At 35.5% G+C, this 13,757-nt stretch overlaps 1 protein-coding gene across 3 annotated transcripts in view; it reads right to left on the bottom strand.

Moving 5' to 3' along the window:
- The window catches only part of TRIM66 (tripartite motif containing 66), a 59,765-nt gene that overhangs the window by 13,048 nt on the left and 32,960 nt on the right, over positions 1-13,757 (bottom strand). For all 3 annotated transcript variants that reach the window (XM_087879129.1, XM_034417026.3, XM_087879137.1), the window contains 2 exons: positions 1,192-1,461; positions 19-241 (listed from right to left, as the gene is read on the bottom strand). In XM_087879129.1, coding sequence (XP_087735255.1) covers positions 19-241; positions 1,192-1,461 — 493 coding nt within the window. The remainder of the gene's footprint in view (positions 1-18; positions 242-1,191; positions 1,462-13,757) is intronic.

Genomic DNA, 13,757 nt, shown 5'->3' with positions numbered 1-13,757 from the left:
GAAAAAAAAGTCTGGTACCTTCAGTGTGTCCTGGTTTGGGATGAACAGATTGCATGAAGGTTGTGTTGCTGATAAGTAAGGGAGGGGAGGTACATGGCTGAGTTTTCTTCACTGAGAGATTAATAGGCTCTTCCAGAATATTTTGTAAAGGAAGAGCCATTTCATTTATGTCTTTTGATTGCGCTGTGACAATGTTGCTCCCAAGAGGATAACTCACATGGCTAAACTCTTCATTTTCCAGCTGATAATTGAAGAGAAAAAAAAGTGAAATTTGCAAAATATTTTATACATCAACAAAATAATTAATTGAAAATTGATTATTTTCAATTAATTATTTTGAATTAATAATTCAAAGAGCCTAAGTGGCAAGAGCCTGAGTGGCGTAGGAGGATAATGCCTCCTACTAAGGCAGCATTTAACATCCAGCTGCCTGCAATTACTGCAAGTTCAATTCTCACCAGGCTCAAGGTCGACTCAGCCTTCCATCCTTTCTAAGGTGGGTAAAATGAGGACCCGGTTTGTGGGGGCAATAAACTGACTTTGTATAAAATATACAAAAGTATGAAGGCTATTGCTTAACGCATTGTAAGCCGCCCTGAGTCTCCGGAGAAGGGCGGCATATAAAAATAATTTTTTTAAAAAAATTATTGCTCCTGCTTCATTCTGAGGGGCACACAAAGCATGAGTTCAATAATTTAAGATCTTTGAACTACAGATCTACAAAAAAAGTCCACAAATTTCTCAATATCCTATCAGTATCAGGCTAATTCTATGTGGCAATGGCAAATTACTTATATAACGCTGCCAATAAAATTCCTTGGAACTGTTCATGAAAATCCAAAGTCTAATTTTTCTTGAAGGACACTTTTAACTTTTTGCCATAAGAACAGAAAACTCACGCAAGGATTCTAGGGTGGTCTCTAAGTCAAGAAATAAGAAACTCTTGGCAGGAATGTGATCTGCATAGGAGCTTTTGAAATTAACTGGGTTTATAAAAAAGACACATCAGTACTGAAGTTCCAGATAACTTAAATGAAATCTGCATAAAAATACTGGCACAATTTTTCAAGTTCCAATAATCTCAACAGAGATTTTCCAGCTGTGTGGTGACTTATGAAATAAACTAGAATGACCATTCTTGTGATTTTTTTCCCCTATCAAATGATTATCTGATGGATCAACTGTTCTTACCTTGCAAACTGGGTTTACCAAAGGCATGCCACCAATTGCTAAGTGTTCGATATTTTCAGAACTCAGGGTCCTCGTTCTATCCAAGGACAGATTATAAGTAGATACAGATTCAGGAAGCACTTCAGAGACATGAGGTACATTCTGGGACAGGCTAGATGTTGCACTGCAGATTTCTTTTGCCTGTGAATCAGCTTGTCTGGATGCCCTTGATGAAGATAGATCAACTTCTAAAATGTTTGGAAAACCCACTATGTTCATTGAAGCTGACCGCTGGGGGGAAGAAAAAAGACCATAGGAAGCTCAGTATTCATTGCAACATTAATTCTTTCACTAGGAAGGTTTTTGTAGGTTGATTGCAATATTAGAATGTTTGTTTTATCTTGTTGAACACCATTCTGAATGCTTATCATAACAATGGCCTATTTTAAATGTTTGAATCCACTAAAAGGTTCCTCAAGTATCAGTCAACATATGTGTTTTTCTTAAAATTCATTCATTCATTCATGGACAATGTCCTAACAGAAAAGATATTTTGTCATCTCATTTAAAAGTAGAAAATGCTTCTTTTTGAAATTATACACACTTAAAACCCTCAGATATAAAATTTAAAAGCAAAATAAATGGCTTTTCCCAATAATTATGTTAATAAGGTTGCAAGTACGTAATCTTCAAGCAAATTTTACAAAACTATGATTTTTTCATATTTTGATTTATTTTATATAAAAGGAAAGAAGAGTTTTTTTTCCTATTGTTATATAAAAATGTTATTTTTCCTATTCTAAGGGACAATCTTTAATATAAAACTATTTATTTGTTTTAAAATATTTGTACTCTATTTCCTATTTTTAAAAAATCTCAAAGCCACTAACAATAAAATTGCAATGTATCTAAAACATGATTTAATTATATATATTTGATTTTAGTAAAGAAGCTTTTTCTCTCAGTAAAAATATTCTATCAAATTCACTATTTTCAACAATTGGCCAGATGGAAGACATTTTTTCTTTAAGTTCCTTGTTTTCTTTTCTCTTTTCTTTTCTTTTCTTTTTTCTTTTCTTAAGTTCCCTATTTTATTCCTTGTTTTTTTTCCTACTCTGCCACTGATGTCTATGGGAAGGTGACAATGGGTCCAATCCTAGGATATTTTGAGACAATGGAACTAGTTCCTGGGAAAATTAAAGTGCTACATATTTAATAAGAAATATAAAAAGATGGTTTGTTAGTATTATGTGCGTCTCAAAGTAGCAACTGAATTATGTAATAAATGAACTGCAGCTATGGACACTGCATGCTGGACATGTTAGCACCATGTATTTCTGATACGACATCCCAAAATAACTATTCAGTCAGCAGCCAGCTGGTGTGCTTCTAAATCTAATGCAACATTATTCTGAGTCAAATATAATGGGCACATTAATAAATAAAACCTCCGGTTTTTCTTAATTCTTCATTTATTTACAAACTTAAATCAGCTGGTTTTTTGCATCTAATCAGAATGCTTTTTCTTACAGAACTGCATGAAAACTGCCTTGTCACAAGAAGAGTTCTCCCTTTATCCTTCATGCTTTTACAGAAGTATGTACAAAAAAACTATAAAAAAGAAGTTTCTTTTCTCTGGCATATTGAAAACTTATAGATTAATTCCCAGAACAAAAACTCATTGTCTGGGGTCTTGTAAAATTTGAATTTGATAGATACAATAATAACTATTCTTAATGTGCGATAATTGTTCTCTTAATATTTTAATGAATAATTTTAAATCTAATAAACATATGCATACTTTGAAAATTAGTTTGTCTATTTATTCGTATTATTGTGAGATTTTCCCTATAAATTGTTGCATTAATTTTTCATCAGAGAACTCTGTTACAAAATGTGGAACACTACATATATGATAGAGTTATAGTACTTTGGTTCATCTATTGGTTTGTGGAACTTTCATACACTGTGGGTTCTGAAAAAAATTCTCCCCAACTGGAGATTTCATATTTGTGGAATCAAGATATTAGAGCTTCCAAGTGCTAGTCAGGATTTGAAGTATCTCCAAATATCCCAAAATTTTGGGACTTTTGTGTAATTGAACCATTATCTGACTACTGCATGTATTATTGGGTGAAAGTGTTAACCACTCATCCTTGATTGGCTCCAGCTAAAATTGTCATGTCGTCCCTGCCAAACCCTGTCGTGCTTTCTGCTTTGGACGACTTCTAAGTCACTACAAAATGATACTATTCTGATTGAGAATATGTCATTCACAAACAAAATTATTGGTTTCTTTCCTCTGACTTGCTACCCTTTCAGCATACCTCCAGCCAGTGGGAAAAAACCATCAATGTGGCATCTCTCATGGTTCATTTTCCTTAGCTTGGGTTGATGGACCCTCCTCCCGAACCCAACTTGGGCGTCTCCCAAGCTTAAATAACAAATATATGGGAAGGCACCAGGGCAGAAATTGCTCCAGAAAAGACAGAAGACTAGTTTTATAACTAGAGTAGAAGAACTAAAACTGGTTTGCTGATGAGCAATACCTTTCTTCCTTTAAGGAAAGGGAAGAAAGTGCAGAACATGGCAAATACAAGGAAACTAACAAGGAAGTAAATCCCTACTTCTTTTCCAAACAGAATAGTGAAGATGAATGATGTTTTGTCTTGTTAAAACACTGGAGAAAAAATGATGTCAAAAGCAAAGAGGGAAGTAGTTATAGATCTAGAACTAATTTTGGGATATAAAGTGCTAATAAGGCAAAGGCTGAGGGAGAAATGGTCGAAATGAATGCTGGCTAGTGACCAGATAAGAGGTATATCCTTGTCTCTGTACATTCCAAAAATATGATTCTGGTCGCATCCATCCAAGATATCATCATGATAAACTGCAAAGGTTTTTTTGCATACTGTAGCTGTCCTTAGATGACATTGAAAGTGAGGAAATATTTCTTTGTTAGAGGTACAGCTAATTATGCCTTCAGCTAGTCTTACCCATGAATGAGATCAGGGCAACATCTTGGAGACAAGTAAGGACAGTGTCACTGTTAAGGTATTGTGACTACGTGCAAATATGAATAGTAGCTTGGGAAAGACACTTGGTACTTAGACCTCAAATTGCCAATAACATTAAAGAATTTAAATTTTATTAGTAGCATAGTTACATGGAAAATATAACTCCTTAAGTCAATATAAAACATTAATCTTACTAAAAGAAGGAAGGAAAAATAGCGGGGAAATAGGAAATGAAGCTATCAAATTGCCTCGTTCTCTCTGGAATAAAAATTAATTTTGTGATTTCAATAATGAAGAAATTATGCATTGCCCAATAAAATGTGTATGTGGAATGTTGTACATGTGTGTGCCTACTTATCTAAGATCCTAGCAAGATCTGATGCATTTTCATGCTGATTCACAAAGCTACTGTCAAGGATGCAATAAAAATGTATTGGGAGTAAGGCTCATTAAGTTCAATTAATTATCTCCTTAAAATTATCATTCCTTTTTCCATTAGTGGAGGAAAGGGAGAGGAATCTTCCCCCTGTGGTTTTTACTGCCCTAAATTATGATACTTCTATCCTATTTTTATGTTGTCTAAAAAGATTTAATATCTCATCCTTCAACATCACAAATGTTCATGTCATATGCTTTCATGCTGCAACCTGTGCTATAAATTCATTTGACTTTTTTATATATGGTATATTGCAAACACATCTGTTTACATCTTCACATATATTTTGCAGTTTGCTTACTTTTCTCAATCATTACATTTTCTCTTGTTACTCATTCTCATTTGTTTCCACTCATGTTGTGAAAGAACTATCTCACTTCTATATTTCTCCTTACACTAACATATAAATTGCAGGAGCATCTAAAATGATGCTCTTTATCTAAAATGAAAATGATTAATTATGATCTTAATGAAAAAAGTGTTTATTTTCCTACAATTGCTTTCATGTTTACTGTGTGGATTGCAACTTTAATATTGTAGGTACCAGTGTTTCCACTGTCTTTATTCCATACATTTAATGTCAGCCTTATATGGAAAAATTAGGATATGACACTGTTAATGGCATGAAAGTGGAGAAAATATTAACTTTCTTGTTTTTATAGTATCAGGAAGCTATCAAGTGATGACGCAGGGACAATGCCTATTTAAAAGATAGAAGTCTTATTTAGAACAGTAAAAAGAAAGAAGAGAATGAAAAATGTGTGCAAAACAAGCTACAGAATAAACTGGATAAAGAAATGACACTGTTAATAAAAAATAGGTTTGGGATTTGCTAAAATGGCATCGAATCTTTGCAATTGCAGAGAAATTACTGAGAGTAAATGGCTACAAAGTAAAAAAAGATGCAGCTAAGTGGAACAATCCCTTGGCAACTCCTATATGCTGTAAACTTAAAACAAATGCAGTCATTCAAATCAAGTTAGCTCAAGTTTAAATCAGAGCGACCAGAAGCCTACCCCTGAATTAAAATAAATTGTTCCTGATCAAAAGACTCCTGTTTGCACGTGAGGGAGTATAAAACCAGCTCTGTATTCTGTAAAAATTCATCCTGAGCAAATTGAGTTGGCTTAACACCCCAGAAACAGTCAACAAAACACATGGTACTGTGTATTATTTATATTCCTTTCAGGTCAAATAAAAATAACATGAAAAGTTTGTTTAATGACAATAAAAATAACTAATTTGACAATTGTCTCCCCTAAAAGAAAAAGAAGGGAGGGGGAGACATGATGAGTTGGCCTTCTCTAATGCTCCAAGATTCACAGGATGCTTAAAGACCAAAGGATCTGATCCTTGCCCATTTCAACTGATCTATCTACCTCCATGACATTTGTGATGCACTGGCATCAAGCCATCATTTCTAACATTTAGGACTGCCAACTGACTTAAAACAAGGGAAAAATCTAAGCAACCTTTCTGCAAAGTTCAAACCAGCTTGTCTGTTCAAACACATGGCCAAGAAGACAAAAGATAGTTGCCAGGCATGTACTGAGAGATGGATAGAATAGCTTCTCTCAAGACATGATCTGAAAAGAACAACTTGGCTGATGCTAAATTCTTACTCCATCCTGAGCGCTTGATTAGTAATAGAATTACTTTTTTGTGCTATCACATCATTAATCATTTTAAGTGAATTCCAAATGTAGAGGTGCTTTGGATAGCAAGATGGATGGCACATACGCTTACAAAATAAACAAATAAACAAATAAAATATTATTACTTATTTATACTATGCCTTTTCATAGACATAAACAACAGAAGTAAACATATCAAATTAAATCTATGACAGAAACAAATCTGTTTAAATACCAAAAGACTTTGGGATAAGAGGTGTCTTTAGGAGATCAGTATCTGTATTCGAGTTTTATTAAAATAAACAGCTTGAAAACCTGGTAAAATTACTCTGATAAAGCTGTAAGCTTATGCCAGGTGCATATTTAGCAGTGCAGCAAGATTTAGGATTTAGGATTTAGGATTTAGGATTTAGCCACAAATAACTACAACAGGGGTGGGCAAATGTGACCCTTTTACAACCTGTGGACTTCAACTCCCAGAATTCCTGAGACAGCTGGGCTGTCTCGGGAATTCTGGAGTTGAAGTCCACAGGTTGTAAAAGGGCCACATTTGCCCACCCCTGAACTACAACCATCAATATATTTTGAAACCTCACATCCGCAATACTGCCACATACTGTTACAAATTGAAGAAAATTTAATCTTACAATCCCAGGTTTCTAGTACTCAGGGAGGAGGAAGGGAAGGAGGAAGACTCCAAAAGTGCTACACGTGTCTTGGTTTTAATGCTGGTTTCACATTAAAATAAATGGTTAAACAACACAAGAGACATGTGGCAAGAATTCCTCAGTGGAATATGGATCACCTGCACTGGTTGCAAAAGCTTGACTGAGCCTCCGCATATGATAACAATGGCACTATGTTGTAGATTTTAAATGTAAAAGAAAATAAATGCACATTGAAGGATTACGTGTAGCCTTTTCTTTTTCACAGAAAATAATAACATGCATAGGTTTACTGCATCATAAAAAACATCCTGGAAAGGACACATTTTACTAAAAGAGACAAGATAAAGAATGAAATTACACAATTTTATTGTAATTAATGTAAATTGCTCTGATAATTCTTGTTCGCTGTTTAAAAATTTGTTTTTCCTAAATCCCAGACAAGTATTGCTGTTAAATCGTTCTGAGATGGTACTCAATTTTCAGTTTAAAGATTTCTCAGACAGTCATAATCATGTACAGATGGTCTTCATATGACACTGCACTTGCATATATGCTGGTCATATTTTTGCTGCTATAGTAGTTATTTCAGATAGTATTTTAATAAGAGGGAAGTGAAGACATTATTATTATTGTCCGAGTATGCGGTACCTAAATGATCAGTGTTTGCATGTGTGGTAAGCTTGAGGAGAATTAAAATGAAAGTTGAGTAGTACTGCTATTGGGCTCATTTGATGCTTTGGGTTCTTAACAGGTTACATGTATGATGCTTAGGTCATCACAGCAATTGCAAACAAAGTACAAATAATTATCACCATCTTTGTGCACAGTATAATTTTCTACCAACAAATCCATATGATTGATATGCTTACATATATCTTGATGAGTTGCACATGACTATATTTTTATATATCATCCACACATTACCAAATACAATAGAGTTTTTGTTACAAAACTACAGCGTTTAGTTGAACAGTCAAAGAATATTGTATACTTAGTGATCTTTCTCCCAGAAGCACTGACACTGAGAATGCAATATACAGTATCACTGGCAACTATCACGTGAAGTTCTACATCTTCCCTCCTGTGTTCATGACACAATTGCTTTCTCAAGCTATCAAGATTTAACCTCTTCTTTATACAGAACCGACTGTACAAGATTGTATGTCTAACCAACATTTCACAAAGGAAACAAATGGCAGCATGACTATAGCCCCATCTATTGGGCTGGGATGGAATATCCTTGTGTTCTTAAAAGAGTTGCTGTGATGCTATCTTGTAATTGCCAAATTACAGTACATTTTCAATCAGTTTGAAATAGCTCTGAATATATACTACTGCACTCTGCCACATAAAGAACCTGAAAAATCCTGAAACTAAACACAGTTTCCAAATTTGCAACTGCATTATTTTTGAAATGTATCTTCTATCTGCAGAAGGTGATTATATAAATCTGTTATTGGATTTGATTCATATGTGGCATCTGCTAGCTGCAGTTACAGTGTTGCCATCAGGGGTGGGTTCTAATTTTTTTTACTACCGGTTCTGTGGGCGTGGCTTATTTTGTGGGTGTGGCTTGGAGGTCATGTGACTAGGTGGGCGTGGCTAGCTGGTGAGTCATTTCTGGAAGGTACTCGCACTTACGACCAGTCCTCGCACTTACGACCCGACTCATTTGTTTGCTTTTAACACTGATCAGCTGTAGGTCGGCCCTTTGAAGCCCGGCAGCAAGAGTTTAAACAGTTTTTTTCCCTCTAGTCATCAGCTGGGACTCAGGAGGCAGCAATAGATTGGGGGTGGGACCAAATAAAAGGTAAGAATAACGTGGGTGGGAGGGTGGGAGGGCGGGGGGGAGAACCGGTTCGGTGACGTCATATCGTCACCGCTACCGGCTCGGCCGAACCGGACCGAACCGGGAGGAACCCACCACTGGTTGCCATGTCTGTGCCTGAGGGATTGGCAACAGCCTGATGGTACTCTTTAAATCTTTCCTAGGCATTTGGTTATCTTGTTTTTTTCATCAAGACTTTGCGAAGGAAACATAGACTGCTTTCTAGGAATAGGTGGCTTTAAAGTCATATTTAGCAAAAAATGTGCAGCTAGTCAGTTGAAAAATTCTCCCATCACAGTTAGATAAAGTCCTAGCTCATTTAGCTGAACTAAATGATGTTGCTTGAAAGCATTTTAAATAGCATTTTCTTTAAATTAATGTTAGTAGGGATTGAGTTTCAGATATTTTGACAATTTGGTAATCTAAATCACCCCTCCATTTTCTAATGTCCTTCTATTAAAGTTTCTTCTTAAAAACTAAAAGACAAAAAAACAAATCGAGGGACAAAAAAATCTTTGAAAGATAGCATTACATTATTAAACTACATGCTTAAAATGTTGTCAGTAAAGTTTCCACATGTTATTTGACTGATTTGAGAAAACGCCAACGTTGAAACTATATTACTTCAGCTTTTTGAAGAAGAAAGAATTTTCTTTAAGAAGTTGATGTGCTCTTGCTTCTTTCCAGTTGGCGGAGAAGATAAATCTTATGTAACATCAGGCCAGAAAGCAGATTGTTTTTTCAGTAGTTCCAAACAGATAGTGTATCTTTAATGAAAACATGTTGAGTATTTACTAAGCCTATCCCTATGATATTTCCTAAACAAAGGAACTGGACTGATGGGGTTTTGATTTTTAATGTATTTTAATATGCATTTAATATGTATTTTAACATGTTTCTTACTTGGATTGAGATTGTGTATCTTAATTGTTGTGACCCGCCCTGAGTCCTATGGAGATAGGGCAGCATACAAATGTAATTAAAATAAAAATAGTTAAAAAAAACCTTCCAAATCAAGGCATCTAGAGCAGTGGTTCTCAACCTGTGGGTCACGACCCCTTTGGGGGTCAAACAACCCTTTCACAGGGGTCACCTAAGACCATCGGTAAACACATATTTTCAATGGTTTTAGGAATAATTTTACGGTTGGGGGTCACCATAACATGAGGAACTGTATTAAAGGTCACGGCATTAGGAAGGTTGAGAACCACTGATCTAGAGTAAAGTGACTGGCATTGGGGTGCCCAATCTACTGAAGCTTTGAGAGACATACAGATATTCAGTTAATAATTGTAGTGAGTTGGTGTAAAATACAATGAATCATATTCTGTTGTATCAGACTGATTTAGTCATAGTTATCCTTAAGAGTTTTATGTTGACTTAGGGAAACTGATGAAATAATAGAACAGTCCATGGATTAACTTGTTTCTAGCATTCAGTTGATTAAAAAGGGGTTGTTGATTGTACCAGAAAGACCTGAGATGACACTAGTTTGATATGCTGAACGAACTGATGAATTGCTTTAGGCGCAACTGAATTCCAGTAATAGTTGGCTTTATATTCAGATGTTTTACAAAATCTATCAAGTCAATCCTGATAGGAAGATGTTGAAGGTCCAATAAGAGAAAAAGGCCGTATTATTTCATATTTGGTTCACTATGTTCACCAATAAAAAGTCTTCTTCAAATCATATTTGCAATCTGGTGATTTCATGGACACATGCTTCATTGACATAACCTTCATTACAACAGTATAGAAGTTGTTATAGTTCGACAGATAGCTTGTCTAACATTCCTTTTGAGATGAAAAGCATAAAAGTCAATTCTTTAAATCAGCTCATAACAATGTAAATAATTAGCCTGAAAAGCCATGGTAGAGTTAAACCCAGAAAGCACCTGACAAAGAAAATAGATGAGTAAATTCAGCACAACAGCTTTCTTATCATGGGATTCAAATGATAGGTTTTTCTGTCTTGTGCATTATATCAAAAATGTAGAAGACTTTGTCCATCAGGTATCATCAGGGGATGAATTCCATTTGATCAGAATGGGTGTACTGGGTGTTGATCTCCAATCTATCGGTTAAGACAGTTGTAAAGTTCTTCAGATCCTAATTAATGAAGGACATTGAGCAATAAGAGGCAATCATAGCCTTTCTCTGTTTTATCTATCAGTTGTTTTCTATTACACATGAACAGTATCTAATTACCGGTAGTCAAATATAATGCAAAATGCTTCAATGTTTTTCTATAAGAATTATAAACAAACATGCCTTTTTGCTTTGCTTGTTGCTTTGCAAATGATAATTGTCTGGCTCCAACAAATTCACTATTAAATTGGGTTTGTAAGGCATCCCTTCTTTATTATCTATAAGCATTTCATACTGGCCATGAAGTACACCATGGAAAAGAGAACAAAACAGAAGACCAAGAACCTGGGAAGAGCTAACATCAAGGCTGACACATGAAGAGCTTGAGTTGCGATTCCAAGAAAAACTGTCTCATTTCCATATTTGTCAACTTAAGTAAGCTGCTTTCAGAATGTTATATTACTTATATTTCAAAAGGAGGTTCCATCATGCATGGCTGGAATTGAAACAACAATCACATATATAGCAATCATTGGTACAGTCCTTAACAATTTATTTCTCTGTCTTGCTGTACATGTAATATCAGGAAAAATACCTTCTGTGCATGTTAAAAAACAAAATATATTTTACCAATACAAACCAATTAGTAAGGACAATTCTTCCTATGTGTCCACACCTATCTATATTGATATCAACATAAATATATCATTACCGGTAGTTATTGTCACTGAAGATAATTAAAATATCACTCTTCTCAACAACAGAGCAGTGGGACATCACTTGAGATTATGCAAAGAAAGATCATCTACCTCCTCAGCCTCAGAATCCTTAATAATCTATCAAATCCTTGTATTCCTCTCTTTTTTCTCTTCCTGTAAAATGTAGGGTAGGGGGCAAGGGCTATCTGAGGCATTCTCATATACTATTTTTTGGCCGGGATTCAAGCTTCATTTATCTGATCATTGTCTTGCTAACAGATCTTCCCTTTTCTTTTCAAGGCCATCTTTTGTACTCACTACAAACTATCATGCCCTGTGAGCAGCCTTCCAGTTTGCATATGCCACCTTGCAGTCTTATCTTCACAATAATACATAATACCCGGTGGCCACTTTCAAGGGGATTCTGAGATTTATAGCTCTGACATATCAAGAATTTGGAAAGAGCTAAACCACGTGATAATTCCACAACCTGTGAAAGTAGGAACTAAAAAAAACCACATGCATCATCCTGATATCAAGATTGTCATTCTTTACTTCTCTGCCTTTCTTACCTTTACAACAGTCTCCAATTGATCGCATTTTTCTATATTACATGTCAGATTTGCCAACATCATTGCTCCAATTTTGTACGTTAGTTAGAAGCCTTTAGTTATAAATTTTAATTATTCATAAAAGAAACAAAAATAATTTTCCACACGAAGAAGCAATACTGAAGTTATTTTTTAATAAAAAATACAAGTAAACATAAGGCTTTAAAATACCAGATCTTGCTTGATTTGTGATAATAAGGGCAGAGTTGTCCAGAAAAGATAGAAGCTCCTACAAAATGTTTTGATTGTTAAATCTTATTGTTTATTGGCTGCCTTTGCTAATTATTAAGTATTGATTTGATTTTAATAGTGGTTTTAAAATGCTACATTGATAAAAGATTATTGTTATATGCAGTATTATCTAACATTGCTTTGATTTTTTTTTCAGTTTTATATAATTTTAAAATCTCTTTGCAACTTCTTTTTCTCCCTCTTTTTTTTTTTTTTTGGTTATGCTTTCAAAATAAAAACAAAACAAAATATTATTTTAAATATACAAATAAACAAAGATAATCTACGAAACAGCCCTAAAACATGGATGTCCATCCAGAAATTAATAACTCATAAATCACTGAAGATAGACCTTTATGGATTTTTTCTGGTATAATTATATTTCAAAGATTCAAAGGTGTGGATTGGGGGCAGGGAATGATTCAGCTCTAGTTGTAATTCAAAGGCAAATGGATTCAAAGTTACACAATGTTATTTGTCAGCAGAGACAGTATTTGTCAGTAGAAACAGGCTGACACTAGAAAACATCAGGCTTTGAGAGAAATGCAGGCCATTATCTGGCATAGATAAAACAGATTTTTTTAAGAGCAGCAAACATTTGGGACAGTGCTTATGTTAGCCTTGCACCCATTTATTCCTTAGTGGATGAGTTAAACCTGCCCCACTCATGAAGAATTTAAAAATAAAAGTTGACCCAGGAAAGTATAGTGGGTTGGATAACCATGAGCCCATATTAAAGTGCTCAGAGTTATGGTGCACTGTAACATCAGATATGTTACATTCAGTGGTGGGATTCAAATAATTTAACAACCGGTTCTCTGCCCTAATGATCGGCTGGGTGGGCATGGCGATGGTGGGCATGGCCGGCAGGCGTGACAGGCAGCACTCGGTCTCCTGCACCCCCCCTGGGAGAAAAAAATGGGCTGGGGGGGGCACTGCCCCCCTGTGCACCATTTTGGGCCTAGTAGGCCTTCCCACAGCCTCCTGAGAGCAAAAATGGGCCTTGGGGGGGTGCTGCACCCTCCCATGACCCGTTTTGGGCCTAGTAGGCTTCCCTGAACCCCCCTGGGAGCCAAAATGGAGATTTCTGGAAGGGGCAGGAAGGGGAGGGGCCAGCCAGCAATTTAACAACCGGTTCGACCAAAGTGGTACGAACTGAATTCCACCACTGGTTACATTCCATAACCAGCACGATAAAGAGCAGAGTTAAGGCTTGCGGTTGGCCATATTACAGAAACTAGCAGTTGAAAAGTAAATGAAACTCAAATCAAGGTTAGCTTTATCATCCCAAAAGAGTTCTGGTTGGCAGGCAATTGAATGAAATCATACATGAGATGCTGGTTATTCATGTCAAGGTCAGAGAGTCTGTTTCACAT

Source organism: Pantherophis guttatus, chromosome 1 (assembly GCF_059756535.1).
Source record: "Pantherophis guttatus breed Tessera chromosome 1, ASM5975653v1, whole genome shotgun sequence".
NCBI lineage: Eukaryota > Metazoa > Chordata > Lepidosauria > Squamata > Colubridae > Pantherophis > Pantherophis guttatus.
This window is presented reverse-complemented; position numbering and strand designations above follow the sequence as displayed.